This window comes from Centroberyx gerrardi, chromosome 2 (genome assembly GCF_048128805.1).
Source record: "Centroberyx gerrardi isolate f3 chromosome 2, fCenGer3.hap1.cur.20231027, whole genome shotgun sequence".
Lineage (NCBI taxonomy): Eukaryota > Metazoa > Chordata > Actinopteri > Beryciformes > Berycidae > Centroberyx > Centroberyx gerrardi.
This window is the reverse complement of record NC_135998.1, coordinates 13,285,850-13,312,940: the sequence shown is the minus strand read 5'-3', so window position 1 is coordinate 13,312,940 and position 27,091 is coordinate 13,285,850. Positions and strand designations below refer to the sequence as shown.

At 43.6% G+C, this 27,091-nt stretch overlaps 1 protein-coding gene across 1 annotated transcript in view; it reads right to left on the bottom strand.

Annotated features, from left to right (window-relative positions):
* Positions 1–4,248: 4,248 nt before the first annotated feature.
* exd3 (exonuclease 3'-5' domain containing 3) overlaps positions 4,249–27,091 on the bottom strand; it is a 54,834-nt gene continuing 31,991 nt past the window's right edge. The window contains exons 20-21 of the mRNA XM_071904309.2: positions 5,823–5,889; positions 4,249–5,535 (exon numbers count right to left, since the gene is read on the bottom strand). Of these exons, the coding sequence (XP_071760410.2) occupies positions 5,162–5,535; positions 5,823–5,889 (441 nt within the window). The 3' untranslated portion in view covers positions 4,249–5,161. The remainder of the gene's footprint in view (positions 5,536–5,822; positions 5,890–27,091) is intronic.

Here is a 27,091-nt window from a genome sequence, read left to right as displayed (position 1 = left end):
TTAACTTACTCACTCTCTCTGTCTCTCTGTGTGTCTCTCTCTCAATGACGAAAAACCCTGTGTGTTTGTGATACTCAGTACTGAGGTTATACTTTATCACTTTAACACTTTATCGTATGTTTCAGGGGCTTATAGATTTGCTAAGATATTTGTACAGTTTCCAGAATTCACTACAGTTATTTTTCTTAAGGGCTCCCTGAACGGTGCTGAACATCTTCTAGAAAAGCAGGAACATCTGTCCGCTATCAGAGCTTTGGCTACAGTGCGTCTGGACACTTGGAAAACATTTGCACAGACCGCAGGAGCCAAAGCTTCTCCGATTGGATGGGTTTCTCCCCCAAACTCTGTGGCATTTGCTCTCCTCTCACTCTGCCCCCCTTTGCTCCTGACTCTTTCTTGGTAATGTGTGTCTGGGAAGCAGCAGACGAAACCAGATAGCTACAGTTGTTGAGAGTGGTGTGTGTGTGTGTGTGTGTGTGTGTGTGTGTGTGTGTGTGTGTATGTGCACCATAACTTGTTGTAGTCGAGGCAGATTGTTTTGAAATTCTCTCGAAAAGCATAGGATTAATATAACACATTGTGTGTATAATGGCCAATACGCATTCCACTTAATCCCAGCCTCATGCGTAAAGGCGCACGCCAATCAGAGCGACAACATACAATTCTCTATTCTGGATAACTTTAATGGTCCTTGTGCCAGGGCAGACAGGTTCAGTGAAGCTGTCCTGAAGGTTTCCCTGGGCAGGGAGGCGGTGCGCAGGCCATTGAGTTCTCCTCAAACTCCTAAATGGAAACACACACAAAGATAATAGAAGTCTATTCTGGTTCTATTTATGCAGCCATATCTCTGTTCTATTGCTGTGTGTTGATAAACAAGACTTTTTTTTTTCCAGCGACAGAGAAAGAACCCAGAGCCATGCGTACTGAGTTGTGTTGCTGCTCTGTAAACGGAGCGCCGGACGGACCGAGTCGGCTGGATGCAGTGCGCCGAGTTTTGGCGCCGAGGCTCGGGGCTTCTGGGGCCAGACAAGACGGGAGGAGCCTCCCGGGATGCTGTGCGTTGCGTTGCGTGCGTGCGTGCGTGTGTCGTTGAACGAGAGAGAGAGGGAGGGAGAGAGAGAGAGAGAGAGAGAGAGAGAGAGAGTAATAACTTCCATATAGGCTACTGATACTGTGGTGGTGGAACCCAGATCTTCCACTGTCTAGGTACTGATACACACACACACACACACACACACGTACACGCACACGCACACGCACACATACACGCACACACACACACACACACACACACACACACACACACACACACACACACACACACACAAGGGGGGGTGTTCATGTAAAAATGTTGATCTTTTATCTTGATGCTTTGGCAATATTGTTCTTTACGTTCATGTCAATAAAGCACGTTAAATTGGACTACGTGCGTGCGTGTCTGTGTGTGTGTGTGTGCGAGAGAGAGAGAGAGGGAGAGAGAGAGAGAGAGAGAGAGAGAGCGAGCGAGCGAGCGAGAGAGAGAGGGGTGACGTTTCAATATAAGGGAGGGCCTTCTGAATCCAATTCATTACGGGCACCACGTGTCCTCAGAGCGTGGGAAAGAGGCGAGCTTTTCTTCCCAGCAAAGAAAGAGCAAGGATCAAATAACATGGTGCAGCAGAAAGCTCGCGCTCTGCAGAGAGGCTGGGGCTGCGACCACCCGGACAAGGACGGGACAAGACAGACAGAGAGGCTTATTTGGGAGCTAGAGTGTCGACTTCATTCATAGCAATAAAAATACTCCAGAGTTACTAAATGTTATAACAGTTATGGTCTACTTTTAAAGAAAAAGCGCATGGCGACGTGCCAAGACTTTCTATTCCAGGATGTATTTGGCGTATATTTAGGAAGAAATGGGTTATTATATATTGGGAGCAACTTTTATTATTAAAAGTATGTAAAAAATAAAAAATAAAAAATGCGCTGTTTAATTCAGAGATGAGAGCTGACATGATTTATTTTGCGGTTAAAGGATCTCATTAGGGTCACGTCAGATGCCGCAGTCGAGAGGAAGTCTCGCTCCCCATGCACACTCGTCATCCAACCAGTTTATCATTAACCTTTTTCTCACCGACACGTTCCATCTGAGATAATTCAAAAATGTATCTATTTCCCTAATGAAAAACGCATGATATCCCTATAGGGACTTATGGTGTGTCAGTAGTCAATAGTGAGTTCATGGTGACCTAATTGTACTTGTAATTTGTATTTTTTTTTGTATTTCTATGGTATTGTGTGGCACTATAATTGTCCTATGGTATTCCTATAATACTCCTATAAGGGCTTGAGAAATTGTAAAATTTGTAGCGTCCTTCTAAAAATTAGCCTGCAGGATTAATATAGTTTTTTTTTTGGCAAGGGTTAGTGGTTGATGTAAAATTCGTAAACGTTTCCAGGAAAAAAAAACGTGAAGTTTTCCAAATTACAGCATAAATCCATATTCAATATAGAATATGAATTTCTCTCTGTCATACGGTATGAGTCCAGCTGTTTTAGGACTGCCAAAAACTACAATAACCATAACATCACAGGTTGCAGAGAAGCTCTGCCTGAGAACTTGTAAGCCATGTCTGAGACAAAGTAATCCTCAGGATCTCCTTTGTCCAAGAAAGTTTCTTCTTGGGCCGAACAGTAGATTTCCTCCACGGGAGAAGCAGGTTCAGGTCCAAACACGACTCACCAACCAAAGGACGGTGAAGTTCATATTCACAGCCATCAATACCCACGACTGTAACATTACTCTGTAGAAATAACAATACTTCTAATATCCTGGCAGATAGCTGTATGGTGGATGGTGTAACATTACTGCAACAAAAGCCTATAAGCTTACATTTTACCTTGCCCTTAAGGTTACGCAATCGTTAAACTGGTGGTGTGTGCTTTACATATGAGGATCCCAACCTGCCATTCATACTGAGCCCGGGAGTGGCCATCGGGAGAAAAAGAATTTATGTCGTGGCCACGATTTACTGTAACGTGCGCACGATATGCAATTCGAGCTCTCGATCTGGTTAAAATGAGCCCTCGTTTTGGTTGATTCGTGCGCACGAGATACAATTCGTTCCCTCGATTTCCTCTTTACGCGCGCACAAATTGCCAAAACGTGCCCTCGAAATAGTGATATCGTGCTCTCGATATATAATACATGCGCTCTTCACGAGCTTATAAAGAGTCAGTGCACATATTGGTGATTATGTTTAAATGTGGCGCTGTCCTGGGTGTGTTGCAGCCACCTGATTGTGTTTACATGGCCTGAAGGTTAAGTGGCTACATATGTTGCAATATTTGGGGGATATGCCTATTCAGTGTAAACAGACAATGGATATTAACATACCAAATCCTTATTAGGCCTATCTGCAATACCTAAAAGGTACCTTTTAAGTTGCATTTTTTTCCTAAATTGCACAGTTTAACGAAATCGAGGGAACGAATTGTATCTCGTGCGCACGAATGGACTAAAACATGCGCACGTTACAGTAAATCGTGGACTCGATATAACTTTTTTTCTCTCCTAATGGCCACTCCCGGGCTCTGTACATTCACACGCATGAGGTTGCGAAACTTCTGACACGAGTTCCTTTCAAGTAGAGTTGCCATTCATTTCTTAAAATGGACTGAGATGGACCCACACTAGGGAAACCAGTAAACAGTAAACATGTCGTCCCCGCGAATGATGCAGAGTTGTAGTGGGGCAATTAGTAAGTTGTCAGATTTTGTGACATTAAGTAGTTTTTAACATAGCTGTATAGATTTTAGAGAAAACCAATAGCGTTTCAATTAAATGAACAGCATGTAATCGTCCAGAAAACACCTGCATCATGTTTCTACATGAACAGAATTTTCCTTGTTGGATACCTCAAAACCTTTTTGGAAAATGTCATTTTCTCAAATCAGACAGATCCAATGTGGGATTTGTGAAAAGAGGGAGGGAAGTTGGAAAGGAAGGAATGTGAAAATAGTAAGGGAAGGGGATTCAGGCAGTATGTGTTGGGTTACTCCGTGACCCCGTCTGCCCCTGAGCCTGAGGGCAGGAAACCCCACACTGTTAGTGTTACACCTGACAGACAGACATCAGCGAAGCTCCGGTGATCTCATCAATCTGTCCAGTATTAGTCCCACTGCTTTGTGAAAGAAAATATCTGCTGCACCTCAGAATGTGAATTACTACTTCTCACAGACCAATAAATGAAGTGAAAAATCCCTTTATTATTACACAGAACAACATATTATAACAATGTATTCAGATTGAACAGAAATATGCCACAGGAGCAAAGGCCATTGTTAATTAATTGGAGCTTTTAAATCAAAAGAGGGTCGACTCTTTGATGTGATATCAGATCTGAGATTCAGGACAACATATTACACTTCAATACAAGCGATTCTTAATATGAACATCTTTATAAAAAAAAAGTACCATGGTATTGTAAATACAAATAAAAAATACCAAGTCAAAATGCAGTCATAGCATCATCTGTCTTACATACAAAATAAAATAAAGTTTGATTTAAACTCATGAATGGGTTCAAAATTGTTGAACAAAATTATCAATAAATCAATAGAAAGGGGTGTGTAAATGAGGAGACACGGCAAAGTTGGTGCGTTCTTAGGTATCCAGAGGCGACACATGTCCTTTGTTTTTAGGCATGGTGGTCAAATTTAAATACCAGATAGGAGCGTTACAGGAGAGTCTACCTCTATGGGCAGTCCTTGTCTGTTTACCAATACACAGGATGTGAGGTAAGTGTCCCCAAGCATCCATACAGAACCCCAATTCAGATATTAAAAAATTATATACCAAACCATAAACGCAGTCATACAGCTACTAGGATTACCAGATAGGCTGTGCTAGTCACTTAATCTAAATCTAAATCCTTTTCTAAATGATTCATATGTTCAGGCAGAGATCACAAATTTGAAGTTGGCGTTGAAACTTCTGCCTTGCAATAAAACCCTACATTTACAGCCTTTATGCTTCCCTCATTATTTTATCGAGAGAATTAGTCTGACAAGGCGAATTGGAACTAGCGTGCGAGGTAAGGATTTTGTGCACATGGGCGGTATGGAAAAGACTAGAGATTTCATGACGACTAGAGATTTTCAAACTGCGGCGGCTCTAAGTCCGTCAGTTCTGCTGCGCCGTTCTGACGGATGCTCCAACCGAGGAAGCGTCCTCATCCGTTATCCGCAACACGTCCTGAAACTGGGAGAGGGTGCGGCCAAAATGGGAGCCTTCCCAGAACACCTTGCCGCAGCTGGTGCAGATGTAGAAGAGCGGTATCCTCAGTAGGAGGCCGGGGGGCACAGTGTGGAGCTGTAGGCAGGCCCCCCCGGGAAAGGTGAGGGTGTCGGGGTCCAGTGCTGAAAGGGGGGCCCAGCGACACTGAGGGACGTACCTGGGGAGGTCAGGGGTCACACTACAGGTCAGGATGTCACCAGGCTCCTGCTCTTCCTGCTGAGGGGATTGTAGCTCAGTGTGGTCCTGGTCCTCGAGAAATCCTAGACAGAAAACAGGAAACCTCTATGACTTTTCACAATACAATGGTGCTATTCTTCAATGATCAAAATTAACAGAAATAATCCATAAAGATGATAATACAAAGGGCAGTAGGGCACAAATAAAGTAACAATAAATTAACCAGACAGAAGGGTTAAAGAAACGTAGACAGTAGAAGTATTGGCATGCACGTATGTCATTATGTGTTCTATGCAGTATGATAACAGACGTGCAGTGAGATGACATGTTACTGTGTGTGTTTCCATATAGGCAGAGGTATTTAACTGACCTCTCTGTCTAAGCAGCCTGGCCATGTCCTCTCTGGGCAGCGCCATGTACTGATCACCGTTACACACCTGGAACAACACAGTAGGATTAGAGAGGAGGAAGTGTTTTGCAATAAGTTTCACTCATGTCCAAGGTGTCTGCAGTAAAAACAATGTAAAGAAAGAAAAGTTCAGATTTTTTTCCCCATAATGGACTTGTCACTCTTCACTTTGTTAGTCCATTCAGAGTTTACATGGGCTGTTGGATTTGTTGGGTTGTAATCTAATTAATGGAACATTTGCAATAAGATGACATAGGTCAAAGAATAAAAAAGTTAATTTCACACTTGCCACCATTTTACTTTTATCTTAACCAAGAGCAATGTCCGTTGCCATGGCGATGTAATAGAGAGCCACCTTGCCAAAACCAAACTTCTTCAGAAGTCAATAAAACAACATGTACTTTATATTGTGTATATAGTATATGTACACCTAACTTTAACTTCAATAAAACTTTTTGGGAAACCCTGTAGGTTTTTCCTTATCATTCTCCAGACTCAGGTAGCTTCCATGCCCCCCCGCCCCCCACTCACACACACACACTACAGAAAGAGCACATCTATGTGTGTGCATGTGTGGAGATAGCGTTCACGCCTCAGTAACGTTCACACGTCCATGCTGCTTTATCCTTCTCCATGGTAAAGGTTTCCCTGTTAGGACATTAGTGACCTCTTGTTTGCCAGCCCCCAACATGCACACACACACACACACACACACACACACACACACACACACACGCACACACACAGAGTCGTCTGTAAGCCATCCTGACAGCACGTCAGTGCTAAAAGCCTTGTCAACACACCTGAGCTCCACCCAGCAAACAGCATTCCACTTAGAGGTGGGCTGTAAATCAACCCACACTCACAGACCTCACTAAGCAAGGCAGTCGTCCATCATTTAGGAAAGCTCCTTCAGCCCAGTTTCTCTCGCTCGCTCTTTCTCTGTCTGTCTGTCTGTCTCTCTCACACACAGCGCGTACACCTCATGTAAGAGTCGGTGTGCGTGTTCCCTCTGCTCTGTGTGCATATGCAGAGTTGTGTTTGCCTCTCTGGTAACCGAGGCCAAGAAAGGAGAGCAGCGAGACAGTGGAGGTGTGGGAATGGCAGAGGTGTCATCTCCTGTCTTGTCTGTGGGAATGAAGAACTTCTCTCCCCCTAGTCTGTACTTTATATTCTACCTCACACACAAACAGGCACAGCGCGCACACAGACGCAGACACAGAAAAATTTACCACACAGACAAAACACTTCACTATGCGCACAGGCTACACTACAGTGTGCATAAACCACACGCATACAAATGCTCACAACACATACACATGGCTCACACATACAGCGAGTGTGGCTTCAGCCAGGAAAACAGACCCAGCTATTTGCTCAGCTCAAAGTTTCCCAGAGTTGAGCAAGTCAGAACCTGTTCTGAACTCTCAAGGCTAAGCCGTGGACAGGCAGGCACACACACACACAGACACACAGACACACAGACACACAGACACACACACACGATTTAAAATGTTTTACACTCAATTTAACTCCAATAAACCTTTTGTGTGTGTTTATGTGTGTGTGTGTGTGTGTGTGTGTGTGTGGGTGCATGGGTCCTACACACACACCAATACACACACACAAGATTGCAATAATTGTAACTGCAAAATTATCAGAAAAATGCAGCTATTCACAAATTCACAAGTCTTATTAAATTATAATAGACAAGGAGATTAGATAATATAGATTGGACAGACATATGGAAAGAGAGACAGATGAATGAATGAACGAATGAACGAATGAATAACTAGTTAGAAAAACAAGGTTAGTAAGGTAATACAAATAAGAAGCAAATACAAATATGTTAATCTAGAAATGCACCATAGACACATCATGACATGTTTCACAGTGATATTAACAGATTTACAGATAAACCAATTTGTGGACAGACCGAGCTTAAAGCTGGTTTATGCTTCATGCAGAAATGCGTCAAAATGATATGACTGCATACATTACAGTTGCACCACCTGAAATTTGAAACAATGCGGACGGCGCCATAGCACCTGCATCCGGGATTGGCCGAACGAAGAGGAACCGGTACTACTGGCTGATTTCAGTGAGGTTTTTGTTTGTTGTTGGGGGATGTGGAGAGCTGAATTTTGCTACAGCGCCACTAAAGTACATAATTTTCAGGGGCACAGTTGTCATGAAAAGCGCAATAAGCATAAATGCCAAGGTACACGGACGGCTCGTCTGCGGCTCCTGCGTGTCTAGCCACACAGAAAGCACGGGCCGAGCCTCAGCCTTCTCCTTCTGGCTGCAGAGGGGCCTTAAGGTCATAATGCCTCCAGAAATGACAACGGCCAACACAAATACAACATTCTTTTTTTCCCTATTTAGCTCATAAAGTGTGGGACCCTTGCTACACTGCCAAATTTTCTTACTCTTTTTGTCTTTTGTTCCTTCTCTCTTTTCCAGAGCACCTCCCGCATTCTCACACTCCGTGTGGCCGTGCCGGAGAAAGAATGCTCCTTGCCGTGACAACAAAGGCTATCTAAGTGTGATACTGTGTTTCAAAGGATGGGAGGTGGTGGAAAAAAAAGAGAGAAGAGAAAGGGGGATAGTGGAGAGGAGGTAGGAAAGGGAGGGAGGGGGAAAGAGGGAGGGGGGGGTGGGAGACTTTTCCCTAACGCGCTCACACACACTCACTCACACACACACACGCACAGCAGCACCGGCTCTGTAGGCTGCTCCCATGGGAAAATTCTAGACCGATTTGAAAAGGCGGGGCCTTCAGGACTGCTTCAGGTCACATGGTCAGAGCAGCCAGCCAATTGGGCATGAGAGATTTGATTCAAATTGTGGTGGAGTCAGGTAAGGGGCAGCGTGGGAACTGGAGGGAGGAAGAGCGACAGGAGAAGGGAAACGAGAAATGCACTATGCCATGAATTTCTACACGTAGGCGCCCTTTGAAAATGTTACAATGATCTCAATGTGAATTTCATGTCAAAGGAAAGGTTAACAATACTTTAGGCTACTGTCCAAGCATTCTGTGGTCTAAAACTATACATATATACATACTTTTCTATAAGAATAGAACGTCCTCTTAAAACTACAGTATCCTCTCCTTGAAAAAGAAAACAAAATCGTATACAACATATCCCTTGTCTGCTACCATCAACCCATTTATGGAACATTCTGCCATCTTTAGTTGCCTGCCATTCTGTTTTTTATTGGACAGACATAAATTTTCATTAGAACTGTGAAATGATGTAGGCCTAATGAAAATGGGATGCTGGTGAAAGTCAAGCTGTACCAGAAAAGGCAGCCTCTTATAACGCCGTACAAAAGAAGAGCATGGAGAAGCTAAGAGGTTTGACCTTTCCCTCTGCTTTCCCACACAGTCCTGAGGTCATGCTAGGTGATTTGAACGCTTGCCAACAGTGGCAGTGTTACACACAATTTTCACTGATGGAAGCGAACTGCGGAAAAGAGGCCGGATTCCATTCATTGTGGAAACACCTCAATGCTTTCTGCATTCCTCCACTGAAAACGTTGACTGATGGTTATCTTTTAGTGGAAAGAAAGTGTGACCACTCAGGCCACATCCACACTAATACACACTAAACGCCCGTGTGGACGGAGATCGTTTTCGTTTTAAAACGGCGTTTTAAAACGAAAACGATCTCCGTCCACACGAGCGTTTCAGAAATAATCTCCGTCCATACTAACACGCCTGAAAACGCATATCACATGACCATTCACGTACACTGGGCATGCGCGTGCCGGTATAAACAGGAAGCAGATTGTCTACTCTGCGGTTGGTTGCTTAGTTGCAGAAAATACTACGGAGGAAGAACAGCAATGGCGAAAAGTACGACCAGAGATTTCTTTGCTTGGACCGACGACGAGGTGGAACTGTTACTGAAAGTAACACACGAGTATAAGGCGGTCAAGGTGGACGTCGTGACCGCAAACGTGGGTGTCATCGTTTTCAAAAGTCTCCGTTTCCGCCCGTCCAGACTAAAACGCAATCCTGGAGTTTTCGAACTAAAACGGGGTCAGCAGCGTTTTCAAAAGTCTCCGTTTTAGGGGTCCGAAAACGCCGGAGTAGTGTGGACGCTAGGCGTAAAAGTAGCAAAAGTTATGCGTTTTAAAACGAAAACGTATTAGTGTGGATGTGGCCTCAAAGTGATACTGGTGACCACAGAGGTGACATCCAATCACAAAACCAAAGGCTTTGAACAGAGGTTGCTTTTTACTTAACTGCTAAAATAACTGCTGGTAGAAATAAATGCACTGTTTTAAAATGAACTGTTTTTGGTGGTTCAGTAACTGTCCCAGGCATCAAATAAATGGCATTCACTAAATAAAAATGTATACTGTAGTGGGCAGTAAGAGAAAAGATGCCATAATAAAATACTGGTGATCACAATAGTTGGCAAAATAGCTTGTCTACTGTGGTTCAAAATGTTGGTTATGCATCATGACCATTAAGGCTGGTTCATGCTTTATGCGGAAATGCTCCAGACGGAGTGTGCGCGGTCAAAATGACGTAATTGCGGTTAAAATTACATAATTGCAGCCAAAACGACTGGGCACATTGGAGTCGTGCGCGAGGTCGTGCACCACCTGAAATTTGAAGCAACTGGTTGATTCCAGTGGGATTCTTTTTTCTTGTTGGGGGGGATGTGGAGAGCTGAATTTTCCTACAGTGCCACAAAAGGACAGAAGGTTTCAGGCGCACGGTCGTCATGAGAAGCACGGGAAGCATAAACACCGAGATACACGGAACGGGCGGCACATCTGCAGCTCTCGCATGTCTCGCCACGCACGAAGCGTAAACCCCTTAGGCAGTGGGTACGAGTCAAAGTGATAGTGGGCTGATGTTTTCCCATGTGCTTATCATAAAAATCTGTATCATAATGTTTGATATACATATACTGTACACGATGGCATTATCATATCAAAATTGTGCCTCACTTTAAATCTGTCACTAAATTACAAAACAAGGATTACAGTCAACAGAATATGAGTAACAAACAAATGTAACACCTATAATTTTCATTTTTATACAAGTTCATCATTCAATATAACGGATGCAGTCTTATCATTATGCCTGCATCATTTTGTTAACTGAAGACTGAAGGTTACTATTATTTTTAAATACACTGTAATTTGTTTCAATTATGTGCTATCAATCATTTTGTCATTTTTTTAATTGGTGGATGTGTCCTTTTGGAGCAAAACTCTTCACATATATATGAATACACCTGGGGGGAAACTTTCGTGCCGCAGTGGGAACATACTGGTTTGAACTACTCACTCTGTCTACTTTCCCACAGTATCCTGAGGGTATCTGGCCAGTGTCTCAGCCCCAGTCAGTCTGAGGTAATTACCAGCTCTGTTAACTAACCACTACCACCTGACAGCAACTTGAACTTGGACCACAGGAGAGCCTGTCCGGGCTTGACATCACACACACCTTCTTCTGACTCACTTCACACACACACACACACACACACATGCACGCAGACGCACACACACACACACACACACATATACAGGCATGCACAGATACACTAACTCGCATGCAATCATCATGCACACACACCCTTCCCTGACTCACCTCACACCCACTCATTTCACCTGCATGACACACAAAGCATGGAAGTCATATTATTTCCTTCCTGATTTTCCCATGGATACAAACCATATAGTTCTGTGTTGTAATGTATGACTGTATAAAGCTTGCTAAGAGTTGTTAAGAGTGTGTGTGTGTGTGTGTGTGTGTGTGTATGTATGAGTGCATGTGCACGCATGCTTATATTTATGTAAACTATATGGATATTGTCATGTATGTAGGGAATATTCAAGTGAACTGAAGTGAACTGATTTCAATTCAGTCGTACGTACGTACTATGGGTTGTTTTTTTGTTATTTGTGTTATTTTTTAAGGTTTTTTTTTTTCATCTAATTTGTAATAACTTCTTTAATGCTCCTTTCTCTCTGCTCAGGCAGTTCTTAGCAGGCTGAGGGGGCGTAGCCTTGTCAATCATCCATTTCTTGTTGGCCATTATGCCTGAAGCGGAAGCATGTAACGTTCACAGTACAATCGGTGCTGCAATAAACAAAAACAACACACATGCTTCTAGCTGGCTATAGACATAAAAACTGACATGTTATAGTTACAAGTTGTGTGCCTTATCCAACTGAGTCACCAGCACCATGATGAGGAGATTTGAAGCCGTTTCTCCCCCTGATCTTGGAGGAGAAAGTGTCTTGTATCCTCCACCGGTCCCCAAGAAGTTTATTAAAGAGGTATTTGATCAGTATGAGTATTTTATCTATTTTCAATACCTCTCTGGCCACTGGAGTTTTCCTTCTAGTTTTAAACATGCAGTGCTTAAACCTTTTCTCAAGAAATCTAGTCTTGAGCCCATGTCTCCTGCAAACTACAGGACAATCTCCAAACTGTCCTTTTTATCCAAGGTTTTAGAAAAAGGTCTCAATCCAATCCTTCTCCTTTGAGTGAAAATAATACCTGAGAAATTCTAATCTGGTTTTAGACACTTCATAGCGCAGAGACTGCTGTCCTCAGAATGACCAATGACCTTCTTTTAATAGCAGATGCCGGGGGAATATTCCATTTCAGTGCAGCCTTCGATACTGCTGACCGAACCATTTTATTAGATCGCTTGAGAATCTGGGTTGGGCTCAGGAATATGCGTAGCTCTTTACTGGTTATCCTCCTATCTTTCCAGTAGAATGTTTTCAGTCACCACAGGCAACTCATCTTCTTCCTCAGCAGACATTACATATGAGGTCCTGAGGGGTTCAATTCTGGTCCCATCTTATTTGCAAATGACATGTTGCTACATACATATTATCTGCAAACATAGCATACATTTGTATTGTTTTGCTGATGACAGTTATATCTGTCTATAAAACGTAACAACAGTAATTGTCATCCAATGATATCCAGCACTCTGGATGACAGAATTTTCTTTGACTATATGAAACCAAATCAGGCCTGCAATACTATTAAGTCTGCAGATGATTGTTTCATTCATGATGAGGAACTGAGCCATGGTCCAGTTGTACAACAGTTTGTTAGCTGGTGTGAGCGGTCATTCCTACAACTGAACGTACCCAAGATTACAGAGATGTGCGGAGATTTCTGTAGGCCTACTTCCCCTGTGCCAAGCCTTATAAAAGGTGGTGGCCAGATAAGGTGGTGCAGCAGAACAAATATTTGGGGACCATAGCCGTTGGCAAACTTTGAGGCAAAAACTGATCTCATGTGCAAGAAGGGCGATCAAAGGCTGTTCTTTTTAAGAAAACTGAGGAGTTTTAACATGGAAAAGACAGTTATGAAAGTGTTTTATTCTTCTTTCTTTTAATCTGTTTTAACATTTTCTATAATCTGTTGGTTTGGAAGCATAGTTAAGGTGTGCCTAAAGATCGTAGGAGTCCCTCACCAGGATTTTTCTAATGCATATCAAGCGAGAGTCACTCGAAAGGCACGTTATCTCTCTGGACTCCCATCAACCTCTTTATAGTGAGTTCCAGCTGCTCCCATCTGGTTCAGCTTTCCCACCAATAGGTACAGGAAATCTTTTGTTCCAGCAGCGATTGAGTTTTTAAATAAATTTGCATAAGAGGCCATACATACATTAGCTATGTTGGCCAATGGAATCCAGACTAGTTTTGAGCTGCCCTCATTAGGTGATGCTGTTGCTGTATGTATTTATTTACTGTGTGCTTACTGTATGTGTACTATGTGTTTTGTCTGTTGGCAACTAAATAAAAAGACAAGATTACATCAAACCGATTTCAGCGTCTTTACATTGGTTACCTATTAGCTTAAGAATTGCTTTAAAGATTTTACTGATAACTTTTAAGGCATGGATGGGTCTGGCACCAAGCTATATTGCAGACCTTATAACCTCCTATGAGCTGGATCGCAGCTTGAGGTCCTCCAGCAGCTCCCCACTGGCTGTTCCAAAGTCTAGATTAAAAACTAGAGGTGGTTGGGCCTTTGCCATCAGGGCTCCTAGACCATGAAATGACCTGCCTGAGGAGCTCAGGCTGGATAAATCTGATTTAACAAGGGATCTTTTAAATCACTGCTTAAATCATTTTTATAGACTTGCTTTTATGGAATAATAAAATCTGAATGTATGTCAGTTGTGTGTTGAGTTTTGTATTCTGTAATAAAACACTTGTAATAATTATTATGTTAATAGGTAATAAGTTATTACATTAATGGTCGGTAACTTATTACATTAATCAGAAACTTATAACAGGATTATTACACTCTTTACTGCAAATTGTCTTTACATTAATGGTTTATTGAGTTATTGGGAATTTATTACATTAACAGTTGTAACAGACCACCAGGAGCTACATGAGATTAGGAGGAAGCTCATGTATATTTATTGCTGCTCCTCAGATTAGAGACTGTTACTATTTCTCTGCATCGCCAGCTCAATCTCTCTTTCTCCTACATTCTCTCTAGCCCCTTCTCAAACTCTCTCTTTCTGCTTCTTTTTCTTGTTAACTCTTTTTGTTTTCCACTTTCAACCATTTTTCTCACCCTCCACTTGGCCTCAACATTTCTCTCTGCCTTTTCTTCCCTCCCTCCCTCGCTCCCTTAGCCCCTCTTTAGTGGAGCTCAGTAAAAGGGGTAATGAAGAAGATAATAGTCTAGAGTTTAGCAGATAACGGTCTAGCAGTCACACAAATAGTGCTAATGCTTTCCCTTGGCTTGGCACAGTCAGTTCATTCTGTTTTTTACCCACTCAACCTTCAACCCCGACCTCTATCTCTCCCTCTCTCCAACTGAACCTATGTCTTCTCTCCCTCCTATGTCTTGCTTCTAACTCTCTTTACCCTTTCCAATGTTGTTCCCTCCCCCCCTTCAATCTCTCTCTCTTTTTCTCTCTCGTTGTCCCTCACCTCTAACCTCTTTCTTTCTCTCCTTCTCCAAGTCCTCTCTTTTTTTCTCTCTTCAGACGCCAGATAGCTGAGGCCTGCCTAAGCCAAACAGCTCAGGAAAACAACGTGCTGAAAAGGTCCGTTGACAATGCTGCTCACTGGGTAATGGGTTTTGAAGAGGGATAAAAACAGCTCATCTTAAAAACATAAAGAGCTGGATTAAACCCCAAGCCAGTCTCTATTGATAGGTTGCTTTTTATTCTGGGTTAACATTAAAATAACTAGACTAAACATTATGAGATGCAAGGTTAATGCAATGGGTAGCACATGAAAGCAGCATGCAACACTTGGCCTACTGTAATTTTCAACTGTACTTCTTATTCATTCTAATTTCAGTGTTGAGTTATCACCACTGAAAGCTGCTCTGTGGTTTAGAAATTCAACCTCTAAACAAAGATTGTTAAGCACCTCCAGTGGCTGGTCCACTAACAGCCGATCAGCCAAATGTTACTACCACTTGCAAACTTGCGGATCCTATATGTGAAGGAATCTCTCACTGATATACTGTTAATTATGCTGAAATTAGTTGTGACAGAACGGTCGCCAAGAAGTGGCTCAAATAATAATGCCTCATTCTTTCAGTTGGTCCAATGAGGATAAATCTTAAGCAAACCCTTCTGGTAGACCAATAAGTTAAGTGTTAAATTGGACTTGTGTGTGCGGGGCGGGGCATGGGGGGTAATTAAATTTGCCACAATAATGCAGTTCACAGAGGCTAGAGATCATAGCACTCTGGATTGTTATCACAACCCATTTGACAAGGATACATGGAGAGAAAACTCTACATGGTTTACCTTTAAGGTTGGAGAAAACCCCGGGATCCCTCTCTCCCTGAATTTCGTTGGGAAAACACCATTGTTGAAGGGACAAATGGTTGGATTTGTGGGGCGGTCATAAGTGCAATGATGGCACATACGGGTCTCTCAAATGTAGAGGATCCAGGCAACTGGCATTTAGCATTTGTCTTGTTTTGGAGACAGAGCTGATATCCCAAATGCTTTTCCCACATTTCTCCATGCACACTGCGCCCCTTACACTCACACACATGCACACATGGACACACACACATATACATAGAACTAGCTATCACTGCACCTATTTAAATTCTACATATAAATGTTAATTTTGCGCATGCTATCACCATACACATTCAATCTGATATTGTTACAACATCCACACACTACAACTTTCTGACATGCACAGACAGTCCTCAAACTGTCACTACACCCACACACTCCAAACTGACATTCCATCCAGTCTACCTGAATCCACCACACTCAGCTACACACACACACTCACAACTACAACCATACACACACGCACACTGACAGCCCCGTCATGGGAGAGCCACTGGCAGATTCTTTTGCTGAACGTTTATCGCTGCCGGCGCATATTTCACCCTTCAACCCCCCCTCACCCCTACCCGTTCGCTCACTTTCCCTTTTTCTCATCTCTCCCAGATTCACGCAGTCCGGCAGGCACGCAGGGAATGTTATTGTAATGCAGAGTGATTCATCCAGGACTGTAAATATTGACAGTGGTGGTGGCTGCTGCTGCTGCTGCTGCTGCTGTTCTGGTCTGTTCAGTCCTGAAGAACCGGGAGGGAAGGGAAAGGAAGCGGCTCTCCCAGAAAACCCTGTGAGTTGAGGCATACACTGCTGGCCAGATTCACATGGGCGTGGGCTGTTTGCTTGTTTATATATGTATGTATTTATTTATTTTCTTATTGATGTATCTTATTGATATGGCACAGCCCCTGCAAGCAGTTCTTAAACTTTTGCCATCCTGGATCCCAATAAAAACAAATTAAAATATACTAGTACTCTTGTCACTTTGGGACACAAACTTAACCACACAATCGCACAACCCAATTCGTGTCCTAACGTACAATTTAAGAAATGTTCATCTTACATTATCTTGAAATAAACAAAGATAGCCCGCAGTCCGTTTCTTCTTATTTTATTTTTCTTTCTTATTTGGCATCTTACTTACTACATCTTATTTGCATTGATTCACTTGGCACTTATGTAGCTGTTTTTTTCATGCAAAGCATTGAGGTCAAGAGCTTATGAGAAAAGAAACCGTCAACTTACTACTAACTCTCACTCCGCCCCCTGACACTTAGTTTTGATCAATACCTCAGCTGTCTGGTGAATAGGGTCAGAAACAAATGTGTACCTGGATCCCGACTGTGCACACCCAGGAAGCTTTATCTCACAACAAAGGATAGCAAAGGGTGCTAAGATGTCTGCTGGTAGTGATTTTATTGGGACCACAAATGACCAACTGGTCCCTGAGACAATGGAGCGAGACACACTCAGCTAGATAGCAACATCACACACACATCAAGTAAGCACACACACACACACACACACACACACACACACACACACACACACACACATTTGTATGTTTCTCTCAGGGTAACCACATATATTATCAGTACACACACACACACACACACACACACACACACACTCAAGCCACAGTGGACAGGCAGTGGGAGGGTGAGATAAAGGCAAATAAAAGAGGGCAAGGGCTCAGGGTTAAGTGGCAATAATGATGCAGGATAAGAAATCAGTGTGTGTGTGTGTGTGTTGATGGACTTCAAAGTGTCTCTGGCAGCGTCCATGTCAACAGGAGACACAGGAGTAGAACACACCAACAGAAAAGCAGAGAGGTAGAGGGGGGAGAGAGAGAGAAAGAAAGAGAGAGAGAGAGATTGAGAGAGAGAAAGAGAGAGGGCAAAAAAAAGGGAGGGGGGTAAAAAGGAAGCAGTACAAGATGGTGAACAAAGGCTCAAGGGAAAGAGAAGACGGAGGTGGAGGAGGGTAAGAGAGGGTTAAGGAGATGTGGGTCGGAGGTGAGAGGTGGGGGTATTTGGGCGGGGGGGGGGGGGGGGGGGGGCTCGCGGTGAAGGGGTTCACCTCTGGTGTGAATGCAATGAGGTAAAACCAAAAGAAAGCACGATGGAGAGAGTTCCTGTGTCATACACCCTCCTTAATTCCACCCCTCCCTCCCTCCCTCCGTCCTCTCCTCTACCCCCCACCACAACCCCCCTCCCCCCGCTCCCTCTCTCTTTCTCTGCGACCGGCCCCAGCAAATTCCCTAGGGCCAGGGGCAGTCCCCTTTCAGTCTCCAGTGACACAGTAATTAGAAGTGTGGGAACTGAATCCGTCCCTCTTTCGGAGCCCCCCACTCCCACCCGCACCCCTCCCTCACCCCCTCCTTTCGCTGGCCCTCACCCCCTAACCAGCTCCCGGCGCTGCCCTTCCCCTCCACCTCCCCACCCCCCCTCTCTGCACCCCACCTCAGCTCTATATCTCAGGAAGCAGCATCTACCCCCAGCAGGAGTCTCATATAGGGTTAGACAGATATATGTTGATGTCTCAGGCTGATATTGGCCTTTTATTAGAAATCAAATATCAGCCAGCCACAGTCGCCCACCTCCAATATGATGGATGGATGTTTTATTTTTTTGACAGAGTCTTTTTATTAGCTTAATACGTCATACAATTCATAATATATTTTAACTAAATTCCATCCAATTAGCCCAAAAGATGATGGATATGTTTAATTACATATTTATTGTATATGTATATATATATATATATATATATATATATATATATATATATGTTGATTGATATAACACTGGTTGTCTATGGGAAGCCCTTAACCTGAATCAATTCTAATGCCATATTTTGATTGGATTCCACACATGAATATGTTTATCATTATTATCCTATTGAAGATATGATATTGCATAAAATATCAGCTACTGGCAGCTTCGATCTAAAATTATATCTGTATCAGTCTTCAAAAACCCATATCGGTTGAACCCTGGTCTCAGAGGCCACTAGTGATGTTCATGGGAGCCACGCACCACACACACACACACACACACCCCAAACTCTTCATCCACACACCCAACCCCCCCCTCCTCCTCTATAGCCACAGAGTCCCCTATCTCTTAGAACAGAGCAACGCTGTCTCTCCCGCTCTCTGTCAAGCCCCCCCCAACCCCCTTCGCTATCTCCGCGGCGATAACCATGGGAACAGCAGCACTGTGGGAACGGGCCACCAGTTGACCAAAATAGACAGCAGGAAAATGGAGGGAAAGAAAGAAAGAAAGGGCTCCCTGCGTCCAAGGAGGCCAGTGTGTGTGTGTGCGTGTGTGTGTGTGTGTGTGTGTGTGTGTGTGTGTAAGAGGTCGATGGGCTCATCCAGACAGACAGGTACTCAGGCACTCCAGTCACCTCTGGTTTCCACTGACAACAAAGGGTGACTCTGGGTGGCTTTAGCTGCAACATTAATAGATGGATATGCTGCTTTGGTTTGAGTAGGTGGGATAAGCCAAAAGTGGGTGTTCTGTCTTTTTCTCACAGACACACTTTAACGGTCCTATGGTTACCAGATAGCAGTGGCACAGGCAAAAAGCTACACCCATAACCACAAACACACACACCCAAACAGCACACTAATACTAGAACATCACACCCAGTCACACCCGCAACCACCCACCTCACAGGCACACATGCAAACACAAACATGGAGTCTAAAAGCTTAAAAAAATACTTGAGTTCAGAGTCCAGATGACTGAAAGGGTCGGTACTCCAAAATACAGAATAGCCGTGCGCAGATAAGGTACCAGCCAGGAGCAGGCTGAAGCACTTGTATACTGAATCAATGAAGATAACAAGAATTAAGGAATACAATGCTGTTTAATGATAACATTTGCTTTTTCAATTTCTTTTTAAATTTTCTTTACAAATTAAGGTTGGACATTGTCATTTGCTTGACTTTATTGGGATGTAATTCGATTTTTTTTTGCATATACCTCCTAGATACACACATACATTGCCATTGCATATATGCATTTCTTTATGGATATCGTAGATGTGAAACCCTCCAATGACCTGATCACAATGAATGCCCATTCCTGTACATATCAAGGACTACTACATTACTCTAGCTGGCCTATCTAACTGCAGGCCAACCTGCTGCCAAAAAGATGGCTAAATACTAGAAGACACACATGCAAACACTTATAGGTACGAGTTAGAGGACTCCTCAAACTTCATGACACGAGTTAAAATGCTAGCATGCAGTTCCTGTGAGAAAAACTGGTTTCGCTTGGCCTGTAAGAGGAGGAGGAGGAAGAGGGGGAAAGACGCAAGTGGCGCATCATCATCATCATCGTCTTTTATTTTTTTACCTACTGCGGGTCTAATTTTCCATTCCATTTATATCCTGCATGTCTCTCAGTAGCCCTGAAGTCCAAGAAGTCCAAGGTCCTGGCTTCCACTCTTGTTTTATCTCTCTCTCTCTCTCTCTCTCTCTACCCCATCCCAATCTCTCTATAATTGTGTCTCTCTCTGCCTGATCTCGCTTTTAATTTCCCTCTTTCTCTATTTCTATCATTATTGCTCCCTCGCTCTGCTCTTTCTTTCTATCCATCTCTCTGCCCCCTCTCCCTTCCTCCCCCTATTGCTTTCCCTATCTCTTTCTCTGTATATATATTTATATCCCCCTCTCTCTACTCTCTCTTTGCTCTCTTCTCTCTTCCTATCCCTATCTCTCCATCTCTCTCTCTATCTATCTATCCACCCTGCCCTCCCTTTGCTCTCTCAGGCCTTTCCCAGGCCAAGCAGCCTGACCTCTCCAGCCTTCTACCTCTCTGGTCCCTGGGGGGGGTCTGCCTGCGACCATTCCCACCCCGCAAGGACTTTCACTTTAATCTGAGTGAGTGAGTGAGAGAGGAGAGAGAGAGAGAGAGAGAAAAACAGGGAGAATGTGTGTGTGTGTGTATGTGTGTGTGTGTGTGTGTGTGTGCCCGCCAAGCCTAGGGCTCCCAAAGCAAACAGACTCCTAACCTCCTGATAGCATCGCATCACGCAAACTGCAGGCTTTGGGAAGAACCACTACAAGACTTAGTTTTAAGGCTGGGCTGGCCTCCCTTTCCCAAGACCAGCACACACACACACGCACAAGCAGACGCAAGCAGAGAACATGAATGCAGATCAGACACTTCAAGAATGTTCACAGGAACGCATAGGCCTATGTTCAAAACACAACCTACAAAAACACACACTGTCTCACAGTGATGGATGACATATACCAAGTTACACACATGAGAGAGTAAAGTCAAATACTCTGCGAAAACAGCAATACATCACAGGCACATCGACTCTGACATGCACACATGCGCGCATTCTCTCTCACACACACACACACACACACAGTACAGTGGTTGAGTTCACAAACCTCAGACGATGTGGGGGGGTTACCGTCTATTCTCTGCGTCTCCATGAGGTTTAAATTTGCATGTTGACACAACTCATTCTCAGGAACTGCATACACACAAGCTTGCACGCACGCACAGTACACACATACACAGGCATATAGAGAAAATAACTCGGGTCACAAGAGATAGAGAGGAGATATGACGGGTTATGAAGATGTAGATCAGTGGTTCTCAATCCTGCTCCTCAGGACACAGAATATTGCTGGTTAATTGTATTCATTAGGGTTAGGACCAGGAATGAAGACGACTGATGTACATGTCTCTTTTCATGCTGAAGGAGGAGTGTGTCTGTGTGCACAAGTACTGTACATGTCTGTGTCAAGTACGGATAAGATATATGACCACAGAATAGCAGGAGACCAAAAAGCTCACTCTACCTTTAACCCATGGGGAGCTTACAGGATACTAAACATAGCTGGAACACGCAACGGGGGAGGTCTAAAGACTAAAATTACTCATATTTTCAACTATTTAATTGGTTAAAAATACGGAAAAATGACATTATCCATAGCCAACATTGTTTTGTGCTAAAACCCACAATTAAGTAAATCACAGAGGGTTTTGTGAGATATTTTTTTCTAGAAACATTTTTAGTTTGTTTCTAACAGCACTTGATGAGGACAAGCACAAGAACTCCAACATGGGGGGAAAATGATTTGCTAGCTAGGACTCCCTCATGCCACAGGGGATGTTGGTATTGTAAGAATAAACCTGGGAAACACTAGGTTTCTCTTCCTCTCATGAATTTGCTGACGCACTGAATGGTACCCACTGAGAAAACATGAGAAATGTAGAAAAACATGCCAATGACTCTCAAGTATTGTTTTATTACAAGTGTCAAATTCATGGTCAAATAGAGCTTGGTTTGGCTGCCTTAACATGTGAAAGAGATGCAACCATATGTCCAACCTCTGAACCATTCATTTATAGTTTTCTGTGCTCTTGCGCAGTTTGGTATTGTGGTACTTGGTCTGGTGCAAAATCCTAAATACTTTGTGGTAAACTGTGGTATTATGACAACTAAGGGAAAGCAGTCTTGAATCGATCGGTAAACAGAGGCTGGATTGCAGAAAGGGTCTACAGGGAAAAAGCATGACGCAAAGCAAACCAGAGCACTGGTTCCACGTCAGCCTGTTAAGCTGTTTGCTTCCACAGAAAATTGCTGTAACCCTCAAATTCTAGGCTTAAACCTACAATCAAGTTGTTCCTGGGGGTTCCCTCTCCTGAAGCCATAGCAATCAGCTCCAAGTGCAAAAACACTTTGAAAGTATTTGTATCTCTCCAAAAAGGACTAATTTCTAATATCACATGTGAGCTAGCATGGCTACTGAGCATGACTATGTGTGGAGGATACCATATTAGAAGCTCATGGACGTTTCTCACTAGTACTTATTAGCAATGGTTGACAGTTTTCTTCATCATTGTAACTGTGTATAGTACGGGGAGAATTAGCTAGGACAGCTTGCTATGTTGCACTGAGCGTTGAGTGTGGGAGAATGATCTATGATTCACTGAGCTGCAAGGACTGTAGATCACATTTCACTATCGCAAGGGAAACCATTAAACCATGACCACAGACACAAAGACAGCCATACCAGCAGTACCCGGGAGATGAAAATACGATTGTTAGGCCTTGTTCACACAACATTTTCCAACCTATTACCCATTTACTTTTCCTTATTATTAATGGGCTGGGAAGCAACATTTTAATCACCACATGATATGCCTTAATGGGGAAAAGGAGTAGGTAATCCATACTATACATAGTGCTTCAATTTTGACTGATTAGCAAAAAAATCTTTGACCTACTTTTGTGACTGGTTTTGTATGGCCCAGGTCTACTCAACCATGCCTTAACTATTTGCTTAGTCTGATTTGTGAACCTAAAAAATACATATGATATACGTCTTCCCTTTATGTATGACTGTTTCCAGTATTGCATAGTTTAATATGTGTTTTCTGTCACAGTGTTGTCACCAGCTGATGTAAGCTTTGTTTTTATACTGCAAAGAATGCCGGCTCCCACAGGAGACTATTTAGAAGCAGAGGGCAATCACTCACAGCAGCGCAGTCTGACTGAGCAGCTACTGTGCTCTGCAAAACATGAGAAACTTCCTCTTTCTGTGTGTATGTTTCAGAGGAAGGCATCAGTAAGTGGTTCCCTCTCCCCGAGCGGCCGGGGAAAGTAGACCCCCTCGAGTGCCTCTCGGCTTCCCCACCTCCCCCATGAGCCAATAACATAGACAGACAGAAACACACACACACACACACACACACACACACACACACACACACACAGGCACACAGTGCGGTTTCTCCTCTGGAGGGGAACATAAACAGGGCTGTCTGTCTGCGAACGGAGAGCTAGTTCTCATGACATCACCACCCAGCAGGAATGCTCTGCCCCGTCAAAACCCCTCCACCAGCCAGCAACATGCACGCATACATACGTACGTACACACACACACACACACACACACACACACACACACACACACACACACAGAAACACATGTTGAATGATTTATGCATGTCCGTGTTTTCACAAGGAAACGTAACACATACACACACACATGCTCAGCACACACTTAAACATGCTCTCTCTTTCATAAAATTATTTTCTCTCCTCTGGCATTTTCTTTATCCCCAATTGTTTTTCATTTCTCACTCCGTCCGCACAGGCATTCTCTTCCTGTCCTTCCCTCCCCCTTATCTTTTTCTCTTCTCTCCTTCTTTTCCTCTTTTTCTTCCCCATAATTTCTCATTTCTCTCATTTATCTATCTTGTCTGTGCTGTCCTCAGTGTCAGACCACACACACGCACATAGACCACAGACACACACAGAGAGAGAGAGAGAGAGAGAGAGAGAGAGAGAGAGAGAGAGAGAGAGAGAGAGATTTGACTTCTTAAAGATAGAGACCCAAGTACAACCAGCTGAATAACAAGGATATAAGTAGCTATATCACCTTTTGTATGAGAAACCTTGTGTATGTGTGTGCGTGTGCATGTGTTTGCGTGTGTGTGTGTGTGTGTGTGTGTGTGTGTGTGTATGGGGGGGGGGGGGTCACATGGAATACAGGGGAAATTACGCACTACTTCATTGTATTGGTGTTTGGAGGAAAAGCCCTATTGAAGGCTCTCCCTCCTTCCTTCTCACCTCTCTTCCTCCCTCCTTAACTCTCTCCTCCCCTCTCCATCCCTCTATCTCTCCCTGCCCTTCTCATCCCTCTCTTTCTGGCCGTCTCACTCTCTCACCTTTGCCATTTCTTCCCCGTTCTTGCTTCTCTCACTCCATCTCAACCTGTCACTGTCATGTAATCTCTAAATTTCTCTCCTTCCCTCTCACTCTCTTTTTCCCCTCTCTCTCTCTCTCTCTCTCTCTCTCTCTCTCTCTCAGGCTATTGGGGAAAGCAGGGGCAGGAAGCAGCTTGGCTCTCAGACAATGGAACACATCAAACAGCAGCACCAGCCTCACCAACTTCACACACACACTCACACTCACACACACTCACACTCACACACACACGCACACAAAACCCAGAGCAAGACAAACAGGACATTCCAGCTGCCGGCTGCACCGGATTCCTCGCCATGGCTAATCTGAAACGGAGAGCGAGACTGGGAGTGGAGCGGAGCAGGGAGACAGGGTGAGAGAGGAGGGTGAGTGAGAGAAAGAGAGATGGAGAGGGAGAGAGAGAGAGAGGGCAAAGCAGAGGGTGAGAGGGAGAAGGATAGAGAGGAGGGTGGGGGAGGAAGGTTGGGGGAGCAAGACAGGGGAACGGAGAAAAGGGGGGACAGAGGTGAGGGAAAGTGAGAGGGTATTCGAGAGCGTTTGTGATAAAATTAGTCTTTCGACACCATATGTGTCTGCATATATTTATTTAGCATGCATATGTGTTTGCGTATATTTGTGCCTTTAGGTATGTCTAGGAAGGCATGCATGTATATTTGTACGTAAAAGTACATCTGCACGTATATGGATACACATTTCTTGCCATTTCACAGTGTTTTTGTAGCAGAGGCAGCCAAATATGTTGACACAGTGATATCATGACAGGCCAACACAATAGATGTTCAAATTTGGTTCATCAATGATTTAAAAATACAGGAATCTGTTGAATTGAAATCTATGAGTAGGGGATGATTCTGTACCCTGATAGCAATTGTTTCTGTTTCTTTTTTCCTTAGCCATACTTCTCCATGTGTTTGTTTGTTTGTATGTATGAATGAATGAATGTCTGTAAGCTTTGCATGTATATTATATGTGTATGTAGATTGAGAAAAGGGAGAGAGAAAAATGAGAATGACGAAGAGAAAGATGAAGGGAGTGAGGATGAGAGATAAGGGAGAGAGAATGAGAGAGAAAGGGGGAGAAGGAGAGAAAAGTGGGAGAGGGAGAGGATGAAGCGACAGAAAGGCGAGAAGGAGAGACTAAAAGGAGAAGAGTGGGGAAAGGGGCGTGGATCCAATAGAAGGTCGGGATGTAAAGAGGAAGCAGCACAGATTATTAACTCAATAACGATCACGATCCCTAATTAAATGTCCTTGAACACACACACACACACACACACACACACACACACAGATTCATCTTCCCCTTGCTGTGTAACACAAACCTCTGCAGCTCCTGAACAACTATTAAATTCCCTCTCTCACACACACACACACACGCACACACACATGCGCACACACACAGGTGTCATTGGGTTGCTATGTTATCCTGGGGCCAATTCGACTGTGGGAAAAGAAAGCAGACGTGATTTCTTAAAGACCAGATGCTTGGTGACTGATGGCTCGTCTTCTTGCTTATCTATCTATGTGTGTGTATGTGTATCTGCTATTGTGTCTGCCAAGACAGCCGTGAGAATCAACCTCAACATGAGTCAGGGACGTTGAAGACAAGTCTCACAGGTTAAAACCTAGCAGTCTGTTTTTCTAGGGGGATTTTCACACCTTCAAAAACCGTACTGTCGCTCACCGAGTTTCACAAGTTCAGTGTTTTGACTGACAGTCTCGCCAGAATGAGTAATTCTGTAACCCTCTACCGCAAATCTTCAAAATATGACGTTCAATTGTGATTTCACTGCATAAGCATTCTGAACCACTGAATGAGTGTAATTCATCCATTTCTCCGGAATTTCACATTCCATCTAAATGCATCTTTTCATAGAACAGCTGGTATGACTGCTTTAGATAATGACGAGTCCATTGTTTACAAGATACAAATATGGGATAAAAAGTGCAAAAGTTTCACAGTTTTTAGTCAGCATTTATTTAGCTTTTCTACTTAGCAATGCAATATAAAAACATTTGCACTGCACCTATCACACTGATGTTAATTTGTATTTACCCTTGCATAGGGCTTCCAAATGAGTTTGAATCATGGTTTTCTCTTTCATATACTTCTATACGTATTCCAGTGTATTCTGTTATCTTCATGTTGCCAAGTTTTGTGTCATCTGACAGTCTGGAGTCATCCTCATAAAAACCCACTCCGCAGCCACCTAAGCATCTCAAGCAAGCCAAGTAAAAGCTTTATATTCTCTGTCTTATAGTCTTGTTTTACTCACTTGCTTACTCTCTTACTCACTCACAGCAATCATGATGGGTTTTCCTGATCTGGCCCCCTAGCAGACAGACAGAAAGACAGACTTTGCGACAGTATGTCGACAGAGAGAACCTCGAGACAAACAGAAAACAGAGACGGACACACGGACTGCCCATCACTCACTCATAATTGCGAGTCAGTCCTCTACGCTCCCAGCACCTCTCTACATGTGTGTATGCGAGAGAGAGAGAGATTGCGAGAATGAACTGTGTGTGCGTGTGTCTGTAACACTTTCTCCTACTGTGTGTGTGTGTGTGTGTGTGTGTGTGTGCACTTGTAGCACTTTCTCAAAGTATGTGTGTGCGTGTGTGTAACAGGAGACGCGGAGCC